We start from the raw sequence: 27,973 nt of genomic DNA on the forward strand, positions 1-27,973 counted from the left end.
AGTCATACCTAAAATGTTAATTTTGGGACAGTTTCATACATCCATTAGTCAAACTGTTAGTTCTCCCGTTAAGTGATGACGTGGCGTCCATGTGGACAATGACTGGGCACCATGTGTCATTAAAAATTATTAAAATAATTAATTAAATTAAAAAAAAAAACCAAACTCGAGGAAGAAGAAGGAAGAAGAACCCAGAGGAAGGAGGAAGAAGAAGAAGAACCCGAAGAGGAAGAAATGACCCGATTTCCACCTCCATCTCCTCCTCCTTCTTCTTCCTCCTATTCGCTATTGATTCCGATCGACGAATCCCTAACCCTAATTCCCGACCTCCCAAACGACGTCACTGCACTGATCCTCTCCTTCATCCCCTTCTCCCACCAGGCCCGTCTCCGACCCACCTGCAAATGATGGAGGCTCTTCCTCTCCTCCAAAACCCTAATCGCCCTCCGCCAGACCCACCACCGCAGCAACCTCTCCCACCTCCTCTGCATCTTCCCCCAGGACCCCTCCATTGCCGCCCCTTACCTCTTCGATCCCCGAACGCTAACCTTGTGCCCCTTCCCGCCCATGCCCTGCAATCCCCACGTCTACGACCTCTGCAACTTCACCTCCCTCTCAATTGGGCCCCATCTATACGTCATCGGCGGCTTGCTCTTCGACACTCGTTCGTTTCCGATCGACCATCCCTCGCCGTCCTTCACGGTCTTCCGATTTGACTTCAGCACTTCCTCGTGGGACTTCCTCGCTCCGATGCTCACCCCACGCGGAACCTTCGCCTGCGCCGCGGTTCCAAATTCGGGAGGGATTCTCGTCGCTGGTGGCGGATCTGCCACACTTTGTTCAGCGCGGCTGGAAGCCGAATGAGCTCGGTCGAGCGGTATGACATTGGTAGAAATGAATGGGTTGCAATGGACAGGTTGCCAAGTTTTCGGGCTAGGTGCGCGGGGTTCTTTGTTGGGGATGGCGAGGAGAGGGAGTTCTGGGTTACGGGTGGGTACGGCGAGTCCATAACAATTTTAGGGGTTTTTCCGGTGGACGAGCATTACAGAGACGTCGTGGTAATGGAATTGAAGAATGGGAATGGTGGTTGCAGGTGGAGAGAGGTTGGAATATGTGGGAAGCAGGGGAGAGGATGAGACTAGGCAAAACTGTTGTCGTGGAAGATGGCGATGAACTGGGTTTGGGCAGATTTGGTTTTTTTTTTTTTTTCTTCTCCTTCTTCCTCCTCTTCTTCTTCTTCTGCAAATTCGTTAATTTTTTTTTCTTCTCCTCCTTCTTCTTCCTCCTCCTTCTTCTTCTTCTTCTGGGTTCTTCTTCCTTCTTCTTCTTCGAGTTCTTTTTTTTTTCCTTCTTCTGATGAGTTGCAGTTCAGGTTTTTTTTTTTTTAAATTTAATTAATTATTTTAATATTTTTAATGACACGTGGCACCCAGTCATTGTCCGCATGGGCGCCACGTCATCACTTAACGGAAGAACTAACAGTTTGACTAACAGATGTATGAAACTGTCCCAAAATTAACATTTTAGGTATGACTCTGAGATGAAAAAAAATTGATGTACTAAATGTTGAAAACCACGAAACATGAGGGTAGTAAACAGTCTTTTGCCCTATTTTTTTTATAGATATAAAAACAATAAGAATATAAAATGTTGACGTGGCTTAACCGTAACCTCACAAATAAGAGAGGATGAGAAGGGAACCGGAGTCAAACAATCTGCCTCCATCTTTTAGTGACAGCAACTTCCCATTATATATATGTCCTGCTTTAAATGTGGCATTCATTACAATACTTTCTTTCTTCAACAACCAGCTGCATGTAATTGGTGTAACGATAAAGAGACTAAATTTGTACGATATGGAAGTTGATGATTGGTTTATTTCTTAAATATTGATAAATGTACTCATTTTTATTAATAACATATCATTTAATTTGTAAATTTTATTTACAAATTTAATTTCCTAGCGTTACTCATATAATTGTAAACACGCAAATGCAAAAGGGACCCTTAATTTGACTGTTTGGAAGAAATGTGAAATCCGTTTGTTGCTTATCGACAAGCAATTTGCTATTTCCAAAGATATTTTTACAACGAGCCAATACCCTCATGGCAAAGCTACGCATCTGTGCAAATCACACTAAGTGTCGAACTTATCACAAATAATTACCGTCATGATATTTATATGAGTCGGACAGAGACTTGTCCTAACTATACCCTTTATTCATAGGAAAATTAATAAAAATGATTTGAAAACTTTGAGTTTTAGCGATAAGGACAAAATAAAGGGTAAAGTGAATAGTACCAAGATTGACTTTTTAATATAAAAATATGATTTTTCGTTAAAATAAACTATACCAGGAGTTTTTCATTAAAATTTTCTTTATTCATTTGAATGATTGAGCACAAACCCAATAGTCAGAACTCCTCATAGATCTTTCTTGGTTGTATATTACAGATTTTGATCCTCTTCGAGGCAACTGGTCGGGATCCTCCTGACCAGTGTTCATGGACCGTTAGATTTTTATCCAACGGCTACAATTATTATAACTTTTAAAGAGTCCCATGTTTATAGTCATTGGATAAAAATCTAATGGTCCACGAATATTGATCAACATGATCCCGACCAGTTGCCTCAGAGAGGATCCAAATCCGTATATTACTCCTAAAACGTGACACCGACATCTTGAAAACTCCGACTTTTTGTATGTAAATAGGAAAGTCATGATGTGAAAACAATTGAAAATTAAAATAGAAAGCGTCAAATTAGGCACCACTAATTGGTGCAGATGACCAAAACACGTGAAGTGCACTAAAAAGCCACGTTTTCTACATGTGTGAACTGAATTTTTGGGTAGATTTCCTGCGTACAAAATAAATCATGCATGACACCAATCTTACAAAATCAAAACCATAAAAATGAAACAGCCTTTTCCAAAAGAGAAAGGATATTGGAACTTCAAAATAAGACAATTTTTTAATCTTAGAACAGAAATAGAACATATCGACCATGCACAAATCTTACACAAAACCGAAATTATTAAAATACCCATATATAAATAGTACAAATCATCAGGTGATTGCATCCACTATTCTCATTTTGGAAGATTGCATCCACTATTCTCATTTTGGAAGAGAGGGATGCATGTGAGCTTTGGGTTTCTGGGTTGAGCTCTAATCTCGAAAAGATGGAAGTCCAAGGAGAGATGAGAAGATTGAGCTGAGTTTTGGGTTGACCTTAAACCTTTGATTTCAAACAAGGGGATGCAGGAGAGGTGTGAGAAGAGTGAGCTAGGTTTTGTATCATATTTTCTGTTTTGGCTGGAAAGTTCCATTTTTTCCAACGACTGAAGCTTCGGCAAGCATAGTAAGGTAGGGTGTTTAGCTCCAAGTTCTTTCATCAATGATTTATGAAATAAATGGGTTGTTTGTAAGATGAATTAATACATAGAAGTTAAATTAGGGTTTGTGTTTCATGTTGTGGCGTATGGGTTGTGGAATAAATTTCAAGTTTTGACGTGCTACAAGATTGGGATGAAACAATTTCTGGTTCAAGTGTTCAATTGCAGAAATTTGTGAAATTTTTTTCGTAATGTGCATGTGGTGTGCATATGGTGTGCATGGCTAGATTTTAATATGAGAAGCGGGAATGTTCACTAGTTATGATGCATGTATGTTGTGCCCCAAAATTTAGTGAGTATGACCACAACCTAGTTGGCCTCGGCGAAAAACAAAATTAAGAAAAAACTTAGAGGACGTTAAGAGTCATGTGTGTCCATGAAATAATGACAACAAGTATCATGTTTTCCACGTGCACGGTTAAGCGGTGGTTGATATACGTAACAAGATTTTTCAAACTATCACTATAACCTTATATATGTAACAATTATGTTTTATTTGTATCCACTATACCAATATGTTGTCATTAAAGTTTCTCCCATTTTGTGCATATCATGTGCATGTACTGTACATATTATGTGCATGTGGTGTGCATATAGTGTATTATGTGTATGTAGTGCGTATTTACATCTTTGATACTCTTCGCATTAACGTAGTTTACTACTTTTTCCTTTGATTCAAAGGCAAACCCTGCAAATACAAAAAAATAAAGCGAACGAGTTCGTGAAACAATTTCCTCTTATTCAGTTGGGTTCTTTCGTGCCCATTCAAACTGCAATTTTTTCAAATCCTTGAAATATTTGAACCCAATCAAACTTGATACCAAATTCCAATTAATGAATCTTCAATTCTTCATATAAAGTTTAGGGTCATTTATCTGATTGCGTAATTTTTCTGATTTTGAAGAGAGAGCTATAAGCTATGAGTTTTTGGGCTGAGCTCAGATTTGTGAGCATAACATGTGCATATCATGTGCATGTCGTGTATATACATGGTATGAGCGAGCTTAATATGAAGAGAGCGAACAAGTACACGAAACAATTTTGTCTTTATCCTTCTCTCTTCCTTTTTTCCACTCTGATTTCTCTCTTTTCCCTCAAATTTATCTCTTCTCCAAAGGGTAACTGACCTTTAATACGTTTTTACATTTAATTGCAGCAAATTCCAATCCCTATTTTAGTGCTTGTAAATTTGGATCAAGAAAGGGGGCAAAGGGAGGGAGAAGACAGAAGAAATGAAAACTCACATATAAATTAGAGAAATGATAAAATTAAAAATTAAAAAAAAAAATTGAAAGATTTGGGTCTCCTCCAAGAAACACCAAACCAATCACTTCAACTCCAAAAGTCCATCAATCAAAAAGCAAAATTAAGCAGACCAATTCACAAAACCTACAAATGAAAAGGTAAAAATCGAAGAAAATGGGTGGGTTAGAGAGAAAGCTCTTGAGCATATTCGAAATGTAGAGAGAGAGAGAGAGAGAGAGAGCTTGGATGAAGAAGATTGGTGGGTTAGAGAGCTCTTGGATGAAGAAGATAGGTGGATTAGGGTTCTTCGAATTGGGGGTAAGAGATTTTCTTCTGTTTCTCTCTCTACAAAATGAGAAATGAAAATAAGAAATAAGAGCGGAAATTTCTAGATAAACCATTTATATGGGAGGACAATTTGATCATTTCAAAGTGTAGGAAAAATTATATTTATGTCCGATTGTTGTGCATGGTGTATGCATATTCGAAATGTCCTATTTATGTCCCAAGATTAATAAATTGTCCTATTTCTGGATATTTTTCAAAGATAATTGTACATCTGTTTTCTCCTAAACGCCTTGTTTTTAATGGAAAAAGTTGATATACGCCCTATTTTGTTTAATTTCTTTCATATGACTTAAAGGTCCCCTTTAGATTCGTTTTCTGCCTTCGCGATTTACTAGTTATTGTGACCATTGATTCATTTGACTCATATGAACAGGTAAACTGTCTCCAAATTAAATGAATTTTTTTAAGAAGTGATCTTTACATCATGATAAAAAGAAAGAACGGCTAAAATTATAATATATTTGTAAGGTAAAATAATGTCACATCGTTATATAATATGTTATATGGAAAGATCAAATTATTATCACAGTTGTCATCAGACCGTCACATCAATGTGAGTTTTGCATAAGACTTTTGGAGGCAGATTGTCTGCCCTCCTGTTTGGGTACCATTTCCATCCCCTCCTATTTGTGCGGTTACGGTTAAGCCACGTCAACATTTTATAGTCTTATTGTTTTTTGTCTTATTATCTCTATAAAAAAATTAATATAAATGTTGACGTGACTTAACCGTGACCACACAAAATAGGAGGGGATGGAAAGGGCACCCAAACAGGAGGGCAGACAATCTGCCCCCAGACTTTTTTGACCAAGTAGAGATTCAATCTTTCAAATACTTTTGGAGAGTTCCTTTGAAAAAGACTCTCTAGCTCTTCTCATACCAACATGATCATCTCCAGATCTCTTTGGTGAAGATTTTAGAATCCATGAATCGTGTTCGTTTATCCTACATCGTGCAATCAATTTTTGTCAAGTACTGTTTATGTTTATTTTTAAATAAAAATATTAAAATGATTTCTAACTGTACGATGTACGATGAACAGACATGATTCACGGATCTCCGAAATCCTCATAAAGATGATCCTGTGAGAATCCAGACTCCTCATTATCTTAGATATTTTTATGAAGTAGGATTCCCTCCTCTCTTTTTTTCCCTCCCCTTCCCTCCTCTCTTATTTGAATGGTCATTGTTAAGTCATGTCAACATCTTATATTAATTTTTTATAGAAGGAGAAAAATAAAATAAAGAATGTGAGATGAGGAAATGGAAAAATGAGGGAAGATAATCCTTGTTCTATTTTTATAGATTGAGGCTGCTATCCATGTCCCTAAAATGTGACACGAGGCATCAGCTATCTGTTTATTTTAAGCCATGTCAACATCTTACATTTTATATTATTTTTTTATAGAGATAATAAGACAAAAAAGAATAGTAATATAAAATGTTAACATGATTTAACCGTAACCACACAAACAGGAGGGTACGGGAAGTGGGAGGGCAAAGAATCTGCCTCCTATATTATTCAAATGGAATTGACCAATATGCAATTATTTATTCTTATCTTTTATTTTTGGATATTACTTCGGCATAAAAAAATGCAACATCAACATGCATGATTTGCGAGGAGAATTGTTAATTAATATTATGCAGGTGGAAGTCTCTCTCCCGTTACTTTGGAAAGTGTTGCTGAATGCCGAGTGTGTTTAACCACGTGTTGATCAAGTCCCTGCGAACAGTAGACGCCTCCGGCGTGTCATGGAACGCCGGATCAGATGTCCATTTCATGCCGTGGCCTGTTCTGAATGGAGACCAACAGATGCAAAGCCAAATACACATGAACACGAGGCAGAAAGTAAACAAAATTTCACTTTCCCCAATCTTTGTTTCATTAATCAACAGTTCCTGAATAGTACAACAGATTAACTAGTGTAATGAGATTCTTAATAACGAATGAATCCACAATGATCTTCCAAAATCGGCATGCTTACGTAAACTAACCTACTTCTGCTCAAGAATACAGTTGGATGAGTATATGAACCCCATCTCAATCCAGATTCTATGGATTGCAAAACTCGTAATGCCACGAGAGTTTTCTTCTGGTAGCCAGGATGCAATAGCAAACGATCAAAATTCTGATGTCATACTTTAACGTATTACTGACAAGAAACTAATCAGCACTCTATTCGAGCAGCACCACTCTCTGACGAAATGAATCTGGGCTTCCTTACAACTTGCTCCAAGCATTGGACCATGTCTCCAACACAGAAATCATCGTAATCTTGGATTACCAGTCCACAGTCATTCCCCTTCTTTACCGTGTCCACATCCTGTTTCTCCCGCTTGAGTGATTCACAGGATCCTTCAAATACGACTTCCCCACTCCTAAGAAGCCTCAAGATTCCCGATTTGCTCATTAAACCATCAATCACTCGGCATCCTGCAATCTTCACATCAGGTCCCTTGGTCTTGCTCCTTCCTTTGAGCTCAAAAATACTCAGCACCTCAGCTTCCCCAGCCACCTTGGTTTCACAAGTTCCAGGAGCTTTGTCTACTATAAAATTGCCAATGTCCTCCAGAAGGTGATATATAACACGATGCAGCATTATCTAAGCCATCGAAAAACAGAATAAATCAATCTTTCAAGCTTTACAAGCTAAAGTAAATACAAGTTCAACTCCAATTGCGCACGACCAAAATTAGAGTGTCGTACCCTAATCCTATAGACTTTTTGAAAAGGTGCATCTCTTCCAAAAGGAGAGGCTAGTACCTTTATATTGGCTCGAGTTGCAGCCAAACTGAGGGAAGTGGGTGGAGTCTTTATATTAAATCCAATAATGCATGCACCACAGGCCTGTGCTATGTCCAAATCAGACTGAGACAAAGGCCCAACACCAACATGCACTACATTCACAAAGACCTGGCAAATAATTGAAGAAATATCAAGAACAACGAGTGGCAAGATTAGTTAGGACGCAGAGAATCATAGAAAACAATACAAACACATCTTTAAAGGCATCATTTGGTAAAGGTTTTGCCATCCAAAGAGCAGTTTAGACCGTGAAATATTTCAGAAAGAATAATGATTTTAATTTTTTTTTTTTAAACAATATCAAAAGACGATTACTGCACATAACATTGCATGGACAACCTACAAAACATCTTTAATCAAAGCAAGAATTAATTATTAAGAAAAATGACTATTATGATCTTGTGGCACACCTGAGGACTATTTAAATTTGCTAATGCATCTGTAACAGCTTGGACGGTGCCCTGCACATCTGCTTTTACTATTATTGGCAACTCCACCCGCTTGGGTTCCTCATTTTTTGGCTCGTCTCCAGACTCTTCTGCTTTTTTTGCTTTTAACATTTCTTCCTCATTCCTCACATCCATCTCAGCTTTAATCTTCCTAAGTCTATCTCTCTCAAATTTCTTTTTCCTCCCTGCACTAAGCATTCTAGCTCGCTCCTCGGATTCCACAACAATGATATCATCTCCCGCCCTTGGAAGTCCTTTCAAACCTTCAATCTCAACTGGCATTGCGGGTCTGGCCTTCTCTGCCAACTTCCCCACCGTGTCCCTAATAGCCCTTATTCTGCCCCATTCTGATCCCACAACCACATACTGCCCGGATTCTAAAGTCCCTGCTTTCACTATTGCTGTAACCGCTGGACCCTTTCCCTTATCAAGCCTTGCCTCCACCACATAAGCTTGAGCAGGCCCATCAACTCGAGATTTGAGATCCATAATCTCAGCTTGGAGAAGCAAAGCCTCCTCCAAGTTATCTAATCCAGTCTTCTTTATGGCTGAAACCTCCACAACCTGCACATCTCCACCCATCTCCTCCAGCAGCAAACCCTCAGAAGCAAGCTGGAGTTTTATTCTTTCCGGGTTAGCAGCCGGTTTATCACATTTATTAATTGCAACCACAATCGGTACATTAGCAGCCTTTGCATGAGCCATGGCTTCAAGAGTTTGAGGCATCACCCCATCATCAGCAGCTACAACTAGCACAACTATATCTGTGACAGCAGCCCCTCTTGCCCGCATCGCACTAAATGCCGCATGACCAGGGGTGTCAAGAAATGTAATTGATGCTCCTGATGTCATGCCAACAACGAAAGCACCTAGATGTTGAGTAATTCCTCCAGCTTCCTTGGCAGCCACAGATGTTTGACGTAGAGCATCTAGAAGCGAGGTTTTCCCATGGTCAACGTGACCCATGACAGTTACAACTGGTGGCCGAGGTACAATTTCTGTACCCTCATTGGAGTGCAGCCTCCTAACGTTGATCCCAACTTCCTACAAATTAATCCACAACTCATTCAAGCTTTTAAAGTGGCCAATATGCAGAATATCATAATGAATAGACATGTCATTCAAGGAAAACAATGCTAAAGAGCAGCAAGTAGAAAGTTCTGAGTTACTATATGAAATATAGTGCCCAACTATGGGTATTGTTAAATAACCTGATTGGTGTGCCGAACTGTAAAAGCGGATTACACCCTTCCCAATAATGATTTTTTGTAAAGCGGGAGCCTTGTGCACTGGGTACGACCTTTTTTTTTTTATATAACAAACCATCCCAGACCCTCCCAGACCCTGCGTAAAGCGGGAGCCTTGTGCACTGGGTACGACCTTTATATAACAAACCATCCACTTCAAATAACATGCCCTCCCTCCCCAAACTTCCAAGAAGTGAAAATGGCTCTGGAAGTAAATTTTCTCATTTAAGCATATTTTAGACTTGGAGATTTTCCAAAAACACTTTTTATATGTTGACTTCGATTCTAAGCATGTATACAGTTTCTTATGGTGAGAATCAAAAACTAAAATTTGTTAACAATAAAATTGGATACTAATCAAGAATAATATATCATTTCAGTGGCAATAAGGGAAATACCATTGCAATCAGCTCCGAAACGTCGATGCTGAGAGGATCAAACTCTGTGTCAACCTTTTCCCCAACATTTGTAAGAATACTTTGTAGAGTCGGTATTGACTCACCAGTACGCTTCGCAAGTTCAACAACTGTCATGCCTTCAAAAATCTCAATCATCTTATCTGGCATAGATTTGGCAGTTCTCTGTGGTTTAGGAGGCACATATGGAGCTTCAACAGGAGGGTGGGCCTTATGGTCCCTCTTTTTGAACTTCCCTTTCTTGGGAGTTTTTAAACCAAATGAGTCGTCATTTCCTTTTCTAGCAAACAGTTCTGGGCTTGCATGATAGCATCTAACCGCAAAATTTTCCACCACAAAGGTTGAAATTAGAAAATGTACATCAAAGGCTCAAACTGAAATGTGAAAAAAGAACTCTAACTAACACTTCAACACTGGATAAGCCCAACCCTTAAGGACTCAATGAACAAGCAACCAAAAAGAAACAGAAAGATCAACTTACCGTATCAGGGAATCTTTTGTCAAACCTTCACAACAATCAAGCTTCGTTGACATAAATTTAAATGAGGGATCTGCAATTAAGAAATGAGCAATGATGAAATATAATGTAAGTATCTAACTGAAATAAAATAAATAAATACTTATGTCTGGTAGTTGCTTTGATTCAATTCAAAACATGCAACTACGATCTGGTCAAATTATGTTGTTAAAAATAATAGAAACAACAAGCAATCAAAAGCGGCAGTAATTACAAAAATGAGCTGTATTCAGTATCAGAAATTTATTGAGGTATACTGAATTCCAAGGGTAAATACGACAACAAACTGGATAAAGATTTAAGGCTCTTTTGAGATATGAAGTCCAAATTATCACATAAAAAAATTTTCCTTGTGAAATATCGGACTACCTGGTACGCATCTGCCAGCAGCAGACACTGATTTTATTACATCCTCAACAGTAGACACAGATGTAAATCCCACTGCATGTCTTCGTAGTCTTGCAGTTAAATCCGTAGTTAGACCGGCACGTAACCCCTGCGACAAGAAATTCAGACAAAACGTTTTAAATGCCAATGGTATAGATGACACATATATACAATACAAAAATATTATACCAAGTTTTATAATGCTTAACCAAGAATGAGTGAAAAGATTATAAATCAACCGAAGGCAGGGGTGAACCAAAATATAAAGGGCGCAGGAGCAGATAGAAGATCAGCATCTTATAGGAACTATAAATCATATTAGACGAATAAAACTGATTCGGCCAAAAGATAATGGCTCGTTTGGAAGTTCTTTTAAAATGACTGAAACCGCTTTTAATGAAAATATTTTGAAACCAATACTTACTAAAAATCCAAGTGAATCCTGAAAAACACATATCTGGTGCTTATTCCAAAAAGCACTTAAAATGCTTTTGGAACCGAAAATTAATTTCACCAAAACGCTTTCAGTCATTTTAAAAGCACTTCCAACCGAGCCATAATAAAGGTATTTGTGCACTTCTGTGTCTGTTCCAGGATAAATGAACACTTACCCTTTTGCCAAGCTCTCTCCACGCCATTCATAAGTGTTTCGGTCAAAAACAAAAAAAAAGTATTCCGAAGCTTCAAACTCTGCACAGTTGGACAAAGACAACCACAGAAAACAGTGATTAGCTAGAGTGATGCTCTGTTTGGTTGCTTAGAAAGTAGAAGAAAATAACCAAAATTTAATGTAATTAAGAACTACCAAGTACACAAATATGCATTAATAGGCTAAAAAATAGAAACCCAGATTGCCCATCCACCAATTCACCTCAGAATTCACAACAAACTATCAAGAGTTACAAAAAAAAATCCATAAAATTTCATTTTTTTTTTTCTGAAGAACAACCGACGAACTAAAAAAAAGAAATGGGTTTTTTCGAAATCTGAATCAAACCCAACAAATAAACACTAACGGCAGAGGGAAAATCGTTGAATTCCTTCCACATCGAGGGTTGGAAGATGAATATCTATGAATGCACAGAATGAACAGAGTCGAATAAGAAGCAAAACAATGTTGGTGTTTGGAAAGCTTGTGCTTACGGTTCTTCCGGACAACCTGCAGGTTAAGTTTCTCGGCGTCGAGCTGTTGGAGGCGGTGAACCTTCTTCGTTCACGCCGGTTGCTCCTTTCAGCTAGAGATCAAAGGCAACGAGGACTAGAGAGAGAGAGAGAGAGAGAGAGAGAGAGAGAGAAAATTTGTGTACATAGCCTGGAGGTTCCCTTTTTTCAGCCCGAAGATGTTTTGGATAAAGCCTCTATGAGTTGGATTGGGCTAAATTTCAGTGGAGAATTAGGACCCGTTCTAATCAGGCTGATGTCGGGCTTGGAGGGTTGCTAGTTGCTGTACCGTTTTCTTGGTACGTCGTGCCCTTCTTAAAAACACATTCGTTGAGTAAACTCCACTTCTATTTAATCTTTGAACTTTTGAAGGGTGCGGTTTATTTTGGTTCAATTCTAGTCTCAAGTTACTTAGTGAACGAATGTAACATCATAGGTCAAATTGATTTGGTTAGGCCTCAAACTAGAAGCAAATTGAGCCAAATGAGAGAGATCGAGCTTCAAGAAATAGTGAATGGTCTTATCAATACACAAATGTATAACTCCCCCGGAATTTCAATTAAGCTTGTATTCATCATTGTAGGAATTGGATTCAAGCTTTTGCCAACCCCTTCTCGTCAATGGACTCTTGACGTATACAAAGGAGTGCGGTTCATTCGATAAATTCCTACCTCTCTATCTCTGAGATGTTGAGATGCTTGGATTTTTCAAAACTCCATGGACATGCAAAAGAGAATGATATCCTCACTCGGACCAAGACATAACTTTTACTTGTTCAAATAAGGGAACAACAAATCTCTTTATGATAAAGAGATTCATTTTACAAGTTCCTTATTACGAGTAGTTCCTACAAATGATTCGGTGTTGTTATTTCCCTTTGTTTAGGTTTATAACTTTTTAAGCCGAATACACACCTGCAATTGGCGAACCTACTATAGCACGTCTTTTACTCCAACGAAAATCCATGTTGACAGTTACTAGACCACGTGAGCCATTGGGTATCCCACAAGTTGGCAACGATCAAGCTCCGACTCAAGACTTGAGCTACATTTCATATTTTCAATTTAAAAGTAAAAAGTTCTACTGTAAAACTAATTGACAATAAAAAATAATTCAATTCATAACAAGCACATACAAGACTTAATAACTTGCCAATATGAAACATTTCTTATCCTCACAAAAAACGAACAATTTCATTTGGTAACCAAACCAAATAAAACCAAAATGATTGTTTTGGTCTAACTGGGTTGAACCGTTGAAGCAGTTTTCAACCAACCCACCAAGAAAAGACACTAAGTAAAATTTCAAGCAATGATGTAAATTGAGTGGTGCATTCGTGGAGCTAATAAACCTTAACAAAAGCGAAGCTCAGGTTATAGGAGACCAAATTTTCTACACCAGATTTTGGTGTGGGCACCTTTATCGTTATTATCATACCTAATATGTGTCAAACAATAATTGAGACGGTAGAAAAAATACATCCATTTTAAATGCAGAAGATTTGATACCTAATATGTGTCAAACAATAATTGAGACGGTAGAAAAAATACACCCATTTTAAATGCAGAAGATTTGATCTCCCGCAACAGTAATACAAGTGGGGTGAACTTGATAAGCTTGGAAATCAAATCCACATTGATTTATGATAATATGGACAAAATAGTATAACAAGGCAACATTCTTGTCGTTTTACATGTAATTACCAAAAAAGACAAACGACAACTAATGCTGAACAGATATGGTTCACGTGACAGCTCACGTGATCTCCCATTCATCTTCACCAGACTAATTAAACAATTTAAAGTATAAACCCCAATATAATAGTCTAATAAGCTGCAAACTTTTATTAATATCATCTCACTACTAACAAGAATGAGTATATCTGCAAATATGTCCCAGACGATATGAACACCAAATCAAATAACAGCTAAAGATATCTTTACCCACATATAAAGAACTAGAAAATCGGAAATACACAAACGATTAATCGGACAACAGATCCGTTGGTCGATGACCGGTATTTTAATCTCAAGGCCACATAACTTGGGGTATAAAATAAAAACACAATACAATTCATCATCCCATTTATGCAGCAACCTGACCAAAGAGCTTTCTGCGGATCTGTGATAACAAGAATTAGAAGCTCAGTTAATAGCGGCCTCAGGCGAATATCACAGTATGATTATAAGGTTAAATACATAAACCGGCATGAATGGTGTTACATTGCATAAAAACGAAACCAATACTTTGCAAGGAAAATACCTCTGGAAGTTTTTTACGGAATACAACATCCAATCGTGCATCAAGCGTGTTCTCACACACAATCTTCCCATCTCGAGAAGCCAGGACTACACCCCCAGAACTGAACAACCAAAAAACTATTATCAAGTTCGATCATTCACTTTCTCTAAGTAAAGAAGAGAACTGTTTGATAAGCTAAACATTAGCAAGGCAGACTAAATCCGGCAACTAGAAAGCCATAGAGTACAAAACTCATGGATTTCCAAACTGGATGATGTTAGGTTTAATTATAAAACTACGGGAACATACCAGGAAGAAACATGGGGATTATGATGGGTAGGAGCAGGTGGAAGAAAGACAGTAGTGTCCACAATAATCTCTGGTGAATGAACTTTTGCTTTGCCTGCATATTCCTCTCCCGCTGATTCCAGTACAGCCTCCACCAGATGTAGGTCATCTTTCCGACAACGCAACAAAACCGCAGGCTCTTTCAGCCTGAGCAAACTCTGCAACACAAAATCATTATTTTCAGTAAACAATTGGTAATAATTCATTTATCCATGAAAGTATGGATAAAGTTCAAGTCAACTAGAAAGTAGAGACCATTCAGGAGCTCAGTAATTGAATTCACTAATTTGTTATAGCAATCTGTTCTTGATGAAGGATATGAAATCATGACCCCGAATAATACATTAAATTCAAGCCATTTCCACTAGAAGATAGTTATGTAGGTTCACATAAAAACCCGGGAGGCAAGTTAACCTTGTCAACTACATAAGAAGTATAACAAACCTGAACGATGAGATCTTTAAGAAGCTTTTTGTACGCATGGTGATCTTGGCTCACATTCAGAAGCTCGTTGGATGCTGCCTCCTTCATGGAGTTAACCACGTCATCTTGAGCCTGAAGAACTTTAATACGAGAAGCATTGAGCTGCATCGAGTATTCACTGCAACAACCCATGAAAGACACAGTTACTTACCCACATATGTGGCATTTTTGCAGAGCCAAGGGACACAAAAACAAAAGGAAAGCCTTCCCAAAAACCCAAATTGAACCCGTCAAAAACAGAACTTGTTTTGTTTACGATAAGATTTGAACCTTGTTCTACCCCATCCCCCAACTAGTTCAATACCCTTTGAGCTAAAGCTATGACTTCATAAGTCTGGTTTTTCAAAATCCTAATACAACAAGGACACAATTTTCAAGATCATCAAAATTCAGCAATCATTTCATACACATCCAACTCCTGACAATAAGATCTATCAGAATAATCAACTCATTTTCAAGCTTCAACCTAATTTCTAACCAAATCCCTCGATTTTCATCAAAATCCATAAAATCGACGGAAGAAACCATCTTCGCCACTTCCCAACTATCGAATTCACTACCGCATTCCACACGTTAACTACTTCCAAAGCCGAATTCAACCTAACAATAACTAACATTCAAAACCAAACAGCAGAAAGCGCATTCGTTTCACCAATAAAAACATTAAACAATGAGATAAATTTACCAATTGAGATAATATGCACAGAATTAGAAAGATTCAAGTAATCATACATCTTCTTTCGGACGTCGACTTGCTTCTCCTTCTTCTCATACTCTTGCCTGATCTTCTTCTTCTCCGCCTCGACGAGCTGCAACTTCTCAATGTTGAATTCCTACAGAAGCCCCCAAATAAACAATCGAATTACGCATATACACACAGAAATTGACTGCCAATGAATTGGATCGAGATTAAGATCGAATTCAGGGTTGCAGAAAGGTAAGAAATTGGGGGAAAATGCGGAAATTGTAGGATGATTGGGAGACGTACTTCCTCAGCAGATACGGAGATCTCGTTGGCCTTCTCCTCAGCTTCTTGGCGGATGAACCTCACCATCTGCTGGATCTGCTTGGAGACATCTGCGTCGTTCATCTTCGCTGATCGATGAATCGAATCGGAGAAGATCGACGGCTCTCTTCGCGCGCAGAGCAAAGTGACAGTGAGGGATTCCGCGGTCGTAAATCGGAGATGAGAGAAACTGCAAGGCTGAGAGTAACCGGTTTTATACACGCATCATCAATCAATCAGAGTATACTGTGTGAATTTCTTTCTTTATTATTATTATTATTATTATTTCAATTTTGGTTTTTCTACATTGTTTTATCCTTTTATTTTGGAAATTATTATTAGCACTTCAAAAATCTCATTTAGTACTCCAAATTTTTCATAATTAGAAAGAAAAATACATTTATGAGGAGAAGAATGAGATTTTTGGAATGCTAATAACAATTCCCTTTATTTTTACTTTTTACCATTTTTTTTCTAGCAAAACTAATGAACTTTGAGTTTTAAAAATAAGAACAAAATAAAGGGTAAAGTAAATAGTATCAGGATTGACTTTTAGTGTAAAAACATGATTTTTCGTTAAAATGAACAGTACTGAAAGTTTTTCATTAAAGTTCAATTTTTTTTCTTCTTATTTTTACTTTTTACTTCCACATTTGAAATCTAGGTTCGATTTTATACCCTCTGTATGAAAAAAAATAATGTTATTGAGGACATTGTTAAATGGGAGGAAAAGTATTTTCTACAAAAATAATTTCAAACATGTTGTAATTTCACAAGAAGGAGAAAATAACGATATCATAATTCATCAAAAATAAGTTAAAGAAACTGAAGAATTGCAGTTAGGGATGGGCAATAGTTATGATCGGCGAGTAACCGCGGTTATTTATCTATAACCGTTTATTCTCATACCGGCATAACCATTTACCCATTGGGTAATTGTCTAAACGATTATACCCATACCCATAACCATTTATAAATGGTTAACCATACCCATAACCGTGTACCCATTTAACTGTAACCGTTTAATACCCGTTTACCCATTTATCATTTTTAAACCCGTTGATCCTTTCTTTTTTACCATTTACTCCCTTTTCACCCGTCTACGTATTTTTTTAACAACTTGAAAATTAAAAAAGAAAAATTTGTCATAATTTTGTTTTTCTAACAATTAAACACCGTTATAGGTACTTCATCATACATTTCCGCATTTTAATTTTTTAAGTCAGTATACTATTCCAATAATTGAAATAATAGTTTACAAACGATATTTTTAACTGTTCGCAATTAAGGTAATATAAAATTTGCTAAGTATTCTTGGGTTACGAAAACTGTTAAAAAACAGTATTCTTGGGTTATTTGACTCGAAATGTAAAATATTAACATAATATATATAATGGACCATGAAATTTAAAGTGGTTAAGGAAAATTATATTATATTAGCTATAGAAATCATGCACTGTAGTCAATAGTATTGATCTAAGTTTTGTCCGATAGGGAACATGGTTTGTGTTAATTTTACATATATAAAATAAATGGGTAAATGGTTACTCGTTTATAGCCGCAGTTAATACCCATAACCGTCCATTTAAATTTCGCGAGTAAACGGTTATACCCATAACCGTTTATTTAAATAAACGGTTACCCATAACTATAACCGTAAAATTTAAATGGGTGGGTAACCGCAGTTACCCATAACCGATGGGTATTTGCCTATCCCTAATTGCAGTACATCGTGAACTTGATCTAGTGAGCATTAACACCGTATTGTTGGAGAGCATGTTGCATGAAAGACCAATACAACATTGATATTGTCCCTTCATTTGCATCTTACTACTTATACAACCATAAAAAGTCTTAGTATCAGTATGGAGGAATCATTAATTATATATTACATTTTGTTGTGGCCTATTTTCTCTTATGTGTATGGCGAAGATGAGATGAGAGAGAATTGAGGAATTTATGGGATGTATATTTCTCTTTGTCTGTGATTTATAGTAAATCATGAGGTGAGAAAAACTTGCTCTACAAGTAATACAAATTCTACCATGGGTCTATACGGAGAGAAAAATGAGAACTTGTATCAAGTCAAAACTAAACATCTTAAGACGCAAGTAGAACGCACAAAGGTATGACCAGCCCATGATAGGTGTCTCGTTAAAACCTAGTCGACTAGTAAAACTGTCACATCTCGACCTGGGCCCCCATCACATCCATGGCTCGACTCCATCGTAGCACGATATTATCCGCTTTGGGCCCTAACCATGCCCTCACGGTTTTGTTTTTGAGAACTCACACGAGAACTTCTCAATAGGTCACCCATCATGGGTTTGCTCTCGCGTGAACTCGCTTAACTTCGAAGTTCCGATTGAACCCGAAACCAGTGAGTTTCCAAAAGGCCTCGTGCTAGGTAGAGATGAGAATATACATATAAAGCTTACATGATCCATTCCCCTAGGCAATGTGGGATGTTACAATCCACCCCCCTTAGGGGCCCGACGTCCTCGTCAACACACTTCTGGCCAGAGATTGGCTCTGATACCAAATTATCACATCCCGGCCTGGGCCCCCACCACATCCCAAGCTCGACTCCACCGTAGCACGATATTGTCCGCTTTAGGCCCTAACCACGCCCTCACGGTTTTGTTTCTGGGAATTCACACGAGAACTTCTCAGTGGGTCACCCATCATGGGATTGCTCTTGCACAAACTCGCTTAACTTCGGAGTTCCGATGGAACACGAAGCCAGTGAGTTCCCCAAAGGCCTCGTGCTAGGTAGAGATGAGAATATACATATAAGGCTTACAATATCCATTTCCTTAGGAGATGTAGGATGTTACAAAAACTCCAAAGGGAAATATGCTTCCAATCGTAGAAAAAAAAAGTACATTAGGATTAAGTGAGTATACTTATAGACACTCCCTTGAATTTGACAAACTTCCAAATGAGAGCTACAACATTGTAAATCAGACAATTTACGCATGTCAATTCCTTGAACAATCTTCTGGAAGGTAGACTTTGGCAATGACTTCGTTAAGAGGTCAACTAGGTTGTCATGGGAACATATTTGGTTGACTTCAATCTTCTGATGCTTTGCTGATGTGATGTAAACATAATATGCTTGGTGTTGACTTTGTTTATTTATCATGTCTTGGTATGGTGGCATTATCTTCATAGATTCAACGATAGATGAAAAACCACAAGTACTTCAAATGTCCACAACAAGAGCTCTCAACCATGTTTCTTATGTGTAGCATAGTGAGGTGCAATGAGTCTTGGAACGATTCAAAGATTTCACAACTAAGATCTATTTTGTGGATCTCCAAGATATTATGGTATCCCTAACGGTAAAGACATAACTATTTGGGGACATGCCTTGTGTGGGTTTGATATGTAACCTACTCAACATAACAAATAAGGCAAGCATTATTCTGAGGATCAGGGGTTGGATCTGCTTGGGGTGCGTAGCGAAAAGCCCAAATCCATAGTACATTCAGGGTAGTAGAAAAACATCTTTAATGGCATACTTCTAGGGTGTGGATTAAAGGCATCTCCTCACATTGAATTACGAATCAAGATGTTGAAGGCAAAATATTTTGCTTTAACTGAATTGCTGGCTCTCGGTGAATGTGAGTGAAATGAAGAGAAAATGATGTTGGTTTGTAGAAAAGTGTGTATGACGAGACTACGAGAGTATGCATATACATGCCCTTACTAATTTAAGACAAACTTTAACATCTATCACTATAAGGAGATTTGAATGAATCAATGAAAACTGTGGTCAAATTTTATAAGAGTCAATCAGTAGATGATATCAAAGATTTTAAACATTTGGTGCATATCATGAAACATTATCTCGTCCACTGTATTAGGATCCATGTCACGCCCCAATTTAAAGACTATAGTTAAGTCTTGAATTAAGGTGTGAATCACATCTTAACAATAGAATAAGGCTACTTCCATAATTAAGATGTGACAAATTAAAATAAATAAATGAATAACTCTAGAGCAACTAACAACAACCCTTACAAAAGTTTGTCATTACTTTACAGTATAACCTTCGTTTCGAATACATAAGGCAACCAACTCTAGTATGGAACTCTTGTTCCTTATTCAAACAAACCTTCTTGTAAAACTTTAAACAAACCTTAATTTACACCATCAGGCTTCACATAAAACATTCAAACACACTCTCTAATCTACAATATAGACTTCTAGAGAAAGTCGACTACCTTTCAAGTTTCCGGTTCTAACACCTGTCAATAATTCATAAGAGGTAAGCTACTAGCTCAGTTGGGCAATAACCATGCATTGAACACAATGAAATTCATAATGATGCATGAATATAATGTTTCCTCTTCCTCCTACTTTTGTTAACCCAGTTAACATATAATTCCATTTCTTTTCATTAGTCAACTTGTCAAACTCTCAGTCCCAAACCCGAAACGTGAAGATCGTTTTATCGGACTCCTACCGAAAGGGCTTCACTCCCTTAGTGCACTTTGGACTAAACATAGATCTTGGTGCCCTGAGAGTGGACTCAACTACTTTTAATTTCGTATTTCTGTAAATCTCGTACTTTTTCAATTTGGGACTTCAACAAATGATCATGTAATGATCATAGTTATTCAGTCCACTGATACTTTCCCAATGAGTCCACAATGCATGACACAATTATCGTTCATGATAATTATGAAACAATATTCAAATGACATTTTGAATTAATAATATTCTTCAAGAAATATCAACCAAAAGCAAACTCATAAGCATTCGAATCATGTTATCAAGTGACTACACAATTTCACCAATTATCATCTTACATAATCTTTTATATGAAACCAAGTAAGATATAGGCAAAACGGTTCCCAGAGAATTTTCCCTACCTGGTTTCCAACAAGCCTTACTAATTTTCTTCAGTCGGGAACTCTAGCACAACAAAACCACAAATTAGTACTTAATCAATCAACTTAGCTTACATTCAAACTTAAACATAACACTCATATTAACAACCAAGTCTTGAATGGTTATAAAAATGTCTGAATCAGATTCGGAACGAAAAACTGATTTGGGTTTAGGTACTTTATGAAAATCAACCAAGAAATAAGACAAAATGGAAAAAAAGCAAAACAAAACTGCTGCAAAATTAGAATTGTAGTTCTGGGAACTCGTTTTCGCTTCAGTTTTGGACGGATCAAAACTCAATGAAAATGAACAAAAGAACATTCGTTTCGAAGCTTGTCATGCCATCTTTAAAAGCACGCAATTTGTTTCACAAGAAAAACTTAGGATTTGAAAATACAACACCCAAAAGTAGCCATCCCGAAAATCCCAGTTTTTTTTACAGTTTCGGTCAACTGTTTTTAACTCTTATTTAGACCAATCAAAACTCCACCAAAATTCAGGAAACAAGAGGGCTTTTGAAGGTTGTCATCCCTAGTTTCAAAGCAATAAAAAATATTCAAATCCACATTGCATGTTGAGAGATATTGAGCTCTGAAATTGGCTACTCGAAACTAAAATTTCCAGAAAACCCAAATTTTCATATTCGTGAATCAACTTTCAAAACTTATTTCACCTATCAATACTCAACCAAATGACATGAAACGGAATGGGTTTTGATCCTAGGTAAGTGATAGGGATTTATATCACCTGCAAAAGTAGGGATAAAAACACTTAAAATACTTGCAAGAGTACAAAGTAATTGTAGTATAGTTAGTTCTAGCAAGGTCGTTCTCCACAGAGATTTTTTAAACTTAAACATTTTTTGTCATGTAAAAGCACCTATTGAGCCAAAAACCATGAACCCATAAGTGATCATTTAGATCAAAACCTTGAGAATATTAAGTTCTCGGTAATTATATTTAAAAAGTTGTTTTCAATTACCAAATTAAAATTCCCTCACAAGCTCGGTGAGCTTAGAGTTTTATATCTGCCTTTCAATGAACTTGGTGGTGAAATTCCGAAGGAAATTTGGGGGTTGGAGAAGCTTGAAGTGCTTGATCTTGAGGGGAATTTGTGGAACGGAAATTTGCCAACCCGGTTTTCAGGCTTGAGGACATTGAGAGTTTTGAATCTTGGGTTTAATAGAATTGGTGGGGAGATACGTTTTTCGCTTTCGAAATGTGTGGATTTGGAGGTCTAATAGACTTGCATCTGTGAAGAATTCGAATATGAGCAATTATACTTGGGTCGAAAGACCCCCATCTTCGATTGTACATATTATAAATAAGGATGGTATATCGTGCCCGCATTAAGCTGAGTCGTTTTGGAGTGGTTTAGGATGATATATTGTTAGTTTGTGTAGATGTTTAACCATGTTTCACTCGGTTGTTTGTAGTCTTTTTTGTTTTTAGCTCGGTTTGCTTTGTGTGGGCTCTCCTATTTGTCATCTGGCTTTGCCCTTATGTATTTCTAGATTACCCAAAAAAAAAAAAAAAAAAAAAAAAAAAAGAAGTGAGTGGAACTGTTCCTGGGTTTGTTGGTAGTTTTGCAAAGTTGCAACTTGCAAGCCTTTATTTGGCTCAAAATAGGTTAAATGGTGAGTTTTTTTATTTTTACCATTAAATAAAGTTGGTAAATAATTTTTAATTAAAATATAAAAGTTTGAAATCTATTTTATTAGTTTTTGTTTTATTTAATCGTCACGCAAACACGTGAAGACAGTTTATTTAATTAATTGCGACAACCCCGTTACTTCGGAGAGCACAATCGGTTACGTCGTTGTCTCCTTCTTCCCCTTATTCTTCTTTCTTCAGTTGAGAGGATCAGTTTGTTTCAGACTTGATCGAGCTCCGAAACACCTACTCAGATCTGGCTCCCCACCGCTCACCGGAATTCACTCGAGCTCCCCGTCTCTTCGGTTTTTGCCGCACAAGAAAAATATGCATAGCCGGCCGTCGCACAGCCGGCTATCTGGCTCCGCTTTTCACTCTCGGATTTCTGCTCTCTTGCTCACCATGGTCTCCACCATGGCCGCCATCTACGTCGCCGGCCGGTGAGTTTCTCAAATTTCCATCTTTATGAAAAAGTTTATCTTTTTGAATATGATGAATGTTCGATGAGTTGTGGTGTGTTGATAGACTGTGGCAGGATGCTGCCGATAGGGTTTATTTGATTCAGGAGATTGATAGAAGAAATGGTCAGGTAATTTTTTACCTTTTCGTTTTTTTTTTTTAATTTTGTTTTTGTCTAAGTTTTGCCTTCCAATTTCAGTTCAAATGCGTAACTCAACAGCAATGTGCATTAACTTCTGTATATATGTATCGAAGAGATTACGAATTAGGCAGATAATCGTCAACTTTTTACTTTCAGGGTCAATCTGCTGTATCCGTAGACGATACACTTAAAATTATAGCTTGCAGGTAATTGACCAAAGCTATTCTTTAAAAGGTGTCATTTTCGAATTTTATGATATCGTCTTTGCTGTTATGAATGATGGTTGTTTTGTAGGGAGCAACAGAAGCAGCTGTCCGCCCTTGAGATGCAACTGACTGCGGCAAGACAGGAAGGTTTCGTCCCAAAGAGCTTGTCTAAAAATGAGGGGGCTCAATCTAAGAAGAAGCTTTTAGCTGTTATAGGAATTATTACAACATTTGACCGCAAGAAAAATAGAGAGGCAATTCGTAAGGCGTGGATGCCTACAGGTACTTTGTGCAAATTTCGTCGTTCTTTTCTTTTATCCTCAATGCAATTTTATGCGAATAAATGATCCATGTTAGTGCTACAGTCTGATGCACTCCTACCAATTTTCTAGTCATAAATGTTTTGGTTTGCGATGGTGGACCAAACTTCTTCTAGCAGTTATAGCAATTTTATGTATATATGTGCAGGTGAAGCTCTAAAAAGATTGGCAGATGAAAAGGGCATCATTGTGCGATTTGTGATTGGAAGAAGGTCTGTATATCAATGATTTAGAATGATGATAAGGAATTGTCTACAGTTCTGTTCAGTTAAGTATGTGTATCTTGCAGCCCAAATCGTGGAGACAGTTTGGACAAGCAAATAGACGAAGAAAATGAGCGGACCAACGACTTCATTATTCTTGTATGTTAACCATTTGAACAAATCTGTTTTCCATATATTTGGTGGGATCTTTTAGTTGGGTGAAATTTCGTATTGTCAAGAACGTTTTTTCATTACTACGCACATGTGATTCTATTTGGATTCCTTTAGAAGTCCTGTGAAAAATTCAAGGTTGTGTTCGAGGCTTTGAGCTAGTTGGTATGTAGAATAGAGACTAAGTGATGGCTAGTTAGAGTGTGACTAACTGATGGGTAGTTTGTAGGTATGAACTAGCCAATGTAACGTTGAATTTAGTTTGAGGAAAGCTCCCTGTGCATTCCGTATTTTTATTTCTTTTATCATGATCATGGACCTTAACAAAAATTTGTGGACATCCCTCATGGTTGATTCATGTTATCATATGTGGGATAGCTGAAATTGCTACAGGCAGATAAGTTTACGACACATTGTTGTTTAAATTGTTCTTTTACTTTACAGGATGATCAAGTGGAGGCATCTGAGGAGCGGCCAAAAAAGACAAAATCATTCTATATTCATGCTGTAGAGAACTGGGATGCCGAGTTTTATGTTAAGGTCAATGATGATGTTTATGTAAATATTGGTAGGTAGTTGTAATATAATTCTTTCTAGTAAACAAGAAGATAGTTAATCCTCGTGAGACTTTCTGTTATACCTGCGTTAAATTAAATTCTGGTAATTATTTTGGATAAAAATAGTTAGTAGTTAAAAACCTGTGCTTATGATTGAAGAAAACCTAAGAAACTTCCAGATGAGAGCATAGGTATATGGTTATTTAGTCATGATTTCAAGTGAAGTGTTCATTTGTATCTCGGAAATCAAAGCTGCATTATATATAATTACAATTTAGGAATTTGGCTTTTTTTTTTTTTTTTGCCATTGTTTTACCAATAGAACCTTTGTGAAAAATGCTGAAATTGTTTGTCTAACTTCAGAGTAGCTTAGATTTGGACACCACAGGGTGTAATTGATAAGTCGTGGCGGAGCCAAATAAATTGAGTGGCGGGGTTACTGAAAAATAAGGAAAGTAATGGTTGGCTGTTAACCGTGTCAGAAAAGTTTATGCCCCTAAACAAATTATTTGAAGTGCATACTAATATTCAGCCTTTATTATGACTCAGATGTCCTGGGAGCAACTCTAACTACTTATTTAGATAAGCCTCATGTCTATATTGGGTGCATGAAATCAGGCGAAGTCTTCTCTGAACCGTGAGTGCAGAAAACATGCTTTATATGATGGAAACTTTGAAATTATGAGTTATTTTTAGATTAGATATAACTATTTTATTGGTTTGTGTTGTCTCAATTGCACAGAACACGCAAGTGGTATGAGCCAGACTGGTGGAAATTTGGCGATGCAAAATCGTAAGCACGTACTTTTTTCTTTTCTTTTACCTTTAAGATAGATTTCTTAATCCATGTTGTTGCTCTCTCTCTCTCTCTCTCTCTTCCACCCCAGTAGCCCAACGAAATGTTATCCTAAAAAAACAAACATGTGATAAACGCTGATAACTGATTTTTTCTATAGTGCCTTGGTGATTTCTCCGTATAGACTGTTCTACATGATATTGGATTGCCTAATGATGCTGGGAGGGTGGTCATTAGTTCTTTGTAGGGAACAACGTGTCTCTGAAAATGTTTGTTAGTTAGGTAAGTAGAAGGAAAAGGTGTAAAGCTGATTATTTAGTGTTCTCTGTATGTCCTTTATATAAAGGATTCTCATCTGAACGATCATGGTAGGCGTTAGGCCGTTAGTCTTCAAGTATTAAAGCAATTCATAATAGCATTTGAAATTGCTTCTTAAATTCCCATGTTGTACTATGTAATATTTCACTTGACTTCTGATGCAGATACTTTAGACATGCTTCTGGTGAATTGTACGCCATTTCTAGAGCCTTGGCTCAATTTATATCAATAAACAGGTACTTCCGCCGCCTCTTTATCTTTTTTTTTCTTTCCTGTTTCAACAGTATCGTGTAGCATGCTGACAACTTTGGGAGGATTTAATTTATAGCTTTCTGTCGGTTTGCAGGTCTATTCTTCGTGCTTATGCTCATGATGATGTTAGTGCTGGGTCATGGTTTATTGGGCTTGATGTGAAGCACATTGATGAACGGAAATTTTGCTGCTCCTCTTGGATGCCAGGTCTGTTGATCTTTTCCGTCTAGTACATATACAAATCACTGTGAACATAATGAAACTTTTCCCAATCATATCTGATTTTCTCTTGAAAAGACTGCTGAAGTATAACTATTATCTTAATATCAAGGCAAGAAATCATCTTGCTGCGGTTTACTCGCTTCTCAATCATTTTTTCTTCGAAAATGCTTGTTGGAAAGGGAAACGAAATTTTTAATAATTAGCAAAACACAACCAAGGACATATAGAGAAAGAGTGACAGGGTCTTTAGATGCTGAAAGCCATTCAATACGATTCTCCGTCTTCACTGCGGTAATTTTCTCAGAAGGATATATTTGAATGCGATGATTCTGGTTATTAATCCATGTGCATCTTTCATTTCAGGAGCAATATGTACAGCCGTGTAATCTAACGCACCGCACACCTATTGATACAACCAATACATTATGAAAGGGAAGTCCCTTCATATACAGCATTGCCTTCAATGCCTTCTTCGACCAGATTATTCAAGCAGTACACAATCATTTATGCTGCCCAAATTGATTCGAGCGGCCTTGAGCTCGGAGGTTAGGTTAGATTAAGTTCTATATGCTGCTGGTCGAGATTCTCTGGGAAGCTCCGGATCCCGTCAGTTTTCGCCCTCGTAGTTACTGAAAGTCCGGTGTCACTCTAAGTAGTATTTTTCGTCATACCTGTATCGGTACCGTACGAGTTCATCCTTGAATTTCTTTAATCTTACTTGTGTACCTGGGGAACCATTAATAGAGAAATACAATTTTCTTTTGGTTGCTGAGTATATACAAATTGGAAATCATGCCAGTTAGGGTTTGATGTCATAACATGACTTAAACCTAAGACGAAATTAACTGGTTAAGGTTGGACGTTATAACATGACTTAAAACTTCGACTTATTAAATCTCAAGTTGTCTCAAGTTGTAGGCAATCTTTTTGACCATTTAAAAAAAATGAAAACTAATGAAAATGGCTTCAAATCTTTGCATTTTGATAAAAAATCATACACTACCCGACTTCACTTCTAACCAACTACGTAATTGCCTCTGCTTTTTCTTACATGGCAGACAAATTTTTGTTTTATTTTCATATCGGTGCTTCAATTTTTTGCTATGATTTTTTATGCATTGGACAGAGAAATTTAAATACGCCATCACACTGATGTTTTGCGAAAAAAAGATAAATATATGTGTATATTTTCATAGGAAAACTAATGAAAATGACTTTTAAATCTTTGTATTTTAATGAGTATCGAAGAAAATTAGAAGAATAAAATGTGTTTAGAAGGTGAGAATGTGCCAAGAATATTCAAGAAGAGGAGAGAGAAGAATGTAATACCATTAAGTTTTATAATCAATGTAGTATCGTTAAATTTCATAAACAATGTAATAAGTTTTATAAACAGTATCGTAAGTTTTCATAAACAGTGTCATATTTTTTTTATAATTTTTTTAATATTAAAAGTATGTCATTTTCATTAAAATTTAAGTTATTTTGTCATTTTTATTAAAATTTAAGGATTTTCATTAAAATTTAAGTTTTTTTAATTAACTAAACTTATAGCATGATTTTTTTATTAAAATAAACTTAGTTTAAACTCTTTTTATGAAAATTCCTTTTAAAAAAAGAATTTGACAAAAAAAAAATCAATTAAAATCTTAAAACAAAAATTAATAAAAAAATGGTGCAATCAAAAGGACTATGATTTATGGTGGGGCCCACAGACCGAT

The 27,973-nt window shown here is 36.9% G+C and overlaps 3 protein-coding genes and 1 pseudogene across 4 annotated transcripts; 2 read left to right on the forward strand and 2 right to left on the reverse strand.

Moving 5' to 3' along the window:
- Window positions 1-234: 234 nt before the first annotated feature.
- On the forward strand, window positions 235-1,527 carry LOC126598469 (F-box/kelch-repeat protein OR23-like; annotated as a pseudogene).
- A 5,332-nt stretch (window positions 1,528-6,859) lies between these two features.
- On the reverse strand, window positions 6,860-12,139 carry LOC126600505 (uncharacterized). 2 transcript variants are annotated; one of them, XM_050267077.1, is made up of 8 exons: window positions 11,976-12,139; window positions 11,428-11,506; window positions 10,799-10,925; window positions 10,394-10,463; window positions 9,895-10,225; window positions 8,211-9,293; window positions 7,759-7,908; window positions 6,860-7,597 (listed from the first exon to the last, which is right to left on the reverse strand). In XM_050267077.1, the coding sequence occupies exons 2-8, from the start codon at window positions 11,452-11,454 to the stop codon at window positions 7,163-7,165; spliced, it is 2,223 nt and encodes a 740-aa protein (XP_050123034.1). In that variant the 5' UTR covers window positions 11,455-11,506; window positions 11,976-12,139; the 3' UTR covers window positions 6,860-7,162. The 2 variants fall into 2 exon arrangements, with proteins under 2 accessions (XP_050123034.1, XP_050123033.1); XM_050267076.1 differs by having other exon boundaries at window positions 11,960-12,128.
- Window positions 12,140-13,795: 1,656 nt separating this feature from the next.
- LOC126600203 (V-type proton ATPase subunit E-like) lies at window positions 13,796-16,261 on the reverse strand. Its single transcript, XM_050266766.1, has 6 exons — window positions 16,038-16,261; window positions 15,782-15,882; window positions 15,011-15,167; window positions 14,528-14,724; window positions 14,240-14,339; window positions 13,796-14,098 (listed from the first exon to the last, which is right to left on the reverse strand). The coding sequence occupies exons 1-6, from the start codon at window positions 16,137-16,139 to the stop codon at window positions 14,063-14,065; spliced, it is 693 nt and encodes a 230-aa protein (XP_050122723.1). The 5' UTR covers window positions 16,140-16,261; the 3' UTR covers window positions 13,796-14,062.
- A 6,464-nt stretch (window positions 16,262-22,725) lies between these two features.
- LOC126600971 (hydroxyproline O-galactosyltransferase HPGT1-like) lies at window positions 22,726-27,035 on the forward strand. The gene is made up of 12 exons (XM_050267662.1): window positions 22,726-23,046; window positions 23,132-23,195; window positions 23,364-23,413; window positions 23,502-23,695; window positions 23,882-23,945; window positions 24,023-24,095; window positions 24,552-24,675; window positions 25,214-25,301; window positions 25,407-25,457; window positions 25,943-26,014; window positions 26,125-26,237; window positions 26,616-27,035. Exons 1-12 carry the CDS (start codon window positions 22,934-22,936, stop codon window positions 26,636-26,638), a joined length of 1,029 nt encoding a protein of 342 aa, XP_050123619.1. The 5' UTR covers window positions 22,726-22,933; the 3' UTR covers window positions 26,639-27,035.
- Window positions 27,036-27,973: the final 938 nt, after the last annotated feature.

Source organism: Malus sylvestris, chromosome 14 (genome assembly GCF_916048215.2).
Source record: "Malus sylvestris chromosome 14, drMalSylv7.2, whole genome shotgun sequence".
In the NCBI taxonomy this organism is placed as follows: domain Eukaryota; kingdom Viridiplantae; phylum Streptophyta; class Magnoliopsida; order Rosales; family Rosaceae; genus Malus; species Malus sylvestris.